The 544-nt window shown below is 56.6% G+C and overlaps 1 protein-coding gene across 1 annotated transcript; it reads right to left on the reverse strand.

The window, feature by feature from the left end:
• Positions 1 to 5: 5 nt before the first annotated feature.
• On the reverse strand, positions 6 to 538 carry LOC113981115 (myosin-8-like; the record flags this gene model as incomplete). The annotated part of the gene is made up of 3 exons (XM_027708351.1): positions 415 to 538; positions 151 to 321; positions 6 to 62 (listed from the first exon to the last, which is right to left on the reverse strand). Coding segments are annotated over exons 1-3 (291 nt in total), but the record flags the coding sequence as incomplete, so codon positions are not given.
• Between the last annotated feature and the right edge of the window lie 6 nt (positions 539 to 544).

The following is a 544-nucleotide window of genomic DNA, read 5'->3' on the forward strand; positions in this document are numbered from 1 at the left end:
CCCTTCACGGCTTCAGCGCTGCGCTTCTGCTCAGCATCAACCTCCCCTTCCAGCTCCCGCACCTGCAATGAGAAGCCCATCCCTGCAGCTTCCCTGGGGGTGTCTCTCCAAGGGACGGGGTCCCTCATGCACCAACACAGCCCTACTCACTCTGGCCTCCAGCTTCTGGATTTGCTTCTTGCCTCCCTTCAGGGCCAACTGCTCGGCCTCATCCAGACGGTGCTGCAGGTCCTTCACTGTCTGGTCCAGGTTCTTCTTCATCCTCTCCAGGTGGGCACTGGTGTCCTGCTCCTTCTTCAACTCTTCTGCCATCATGGCCGCCTGAGCGGAGCAAAAGGTCAAAGCCCTTGTGGGGCTGGAGACATTTTGGGGAGAATACATCCCCCGTCAGCAATGAAAGGAGCCCCGACTCACATCTGTGATGGCCTTCTTGGCCTTCTCTTCAGCATTGCGGGCTTCCTGGATCGTATCCTCCATTTCGCTCTGAATCTGAGAAATGTCTGTCTCCAGCTTCTTCTTGGTGTTGATCAAGCTGGTGTTCTGT

Source organism: Neopelma chrysocephalum, unplaced genomic scaffold, assembly GCF_003984885.1.
Source record: "Neopelma chrysocephalum unplaced genomic scaffold, ASM398488v2 Primary Assembly neopelma1_96114, whole genome shotgun sequence".
Taxonomy (NCBI): domain Eukaryota; kingdom Metazoa; phylum Chordata; class Aves; order Passeriformes; family Pipridae; genus Neopelma; species Neopelma chrysocephalum.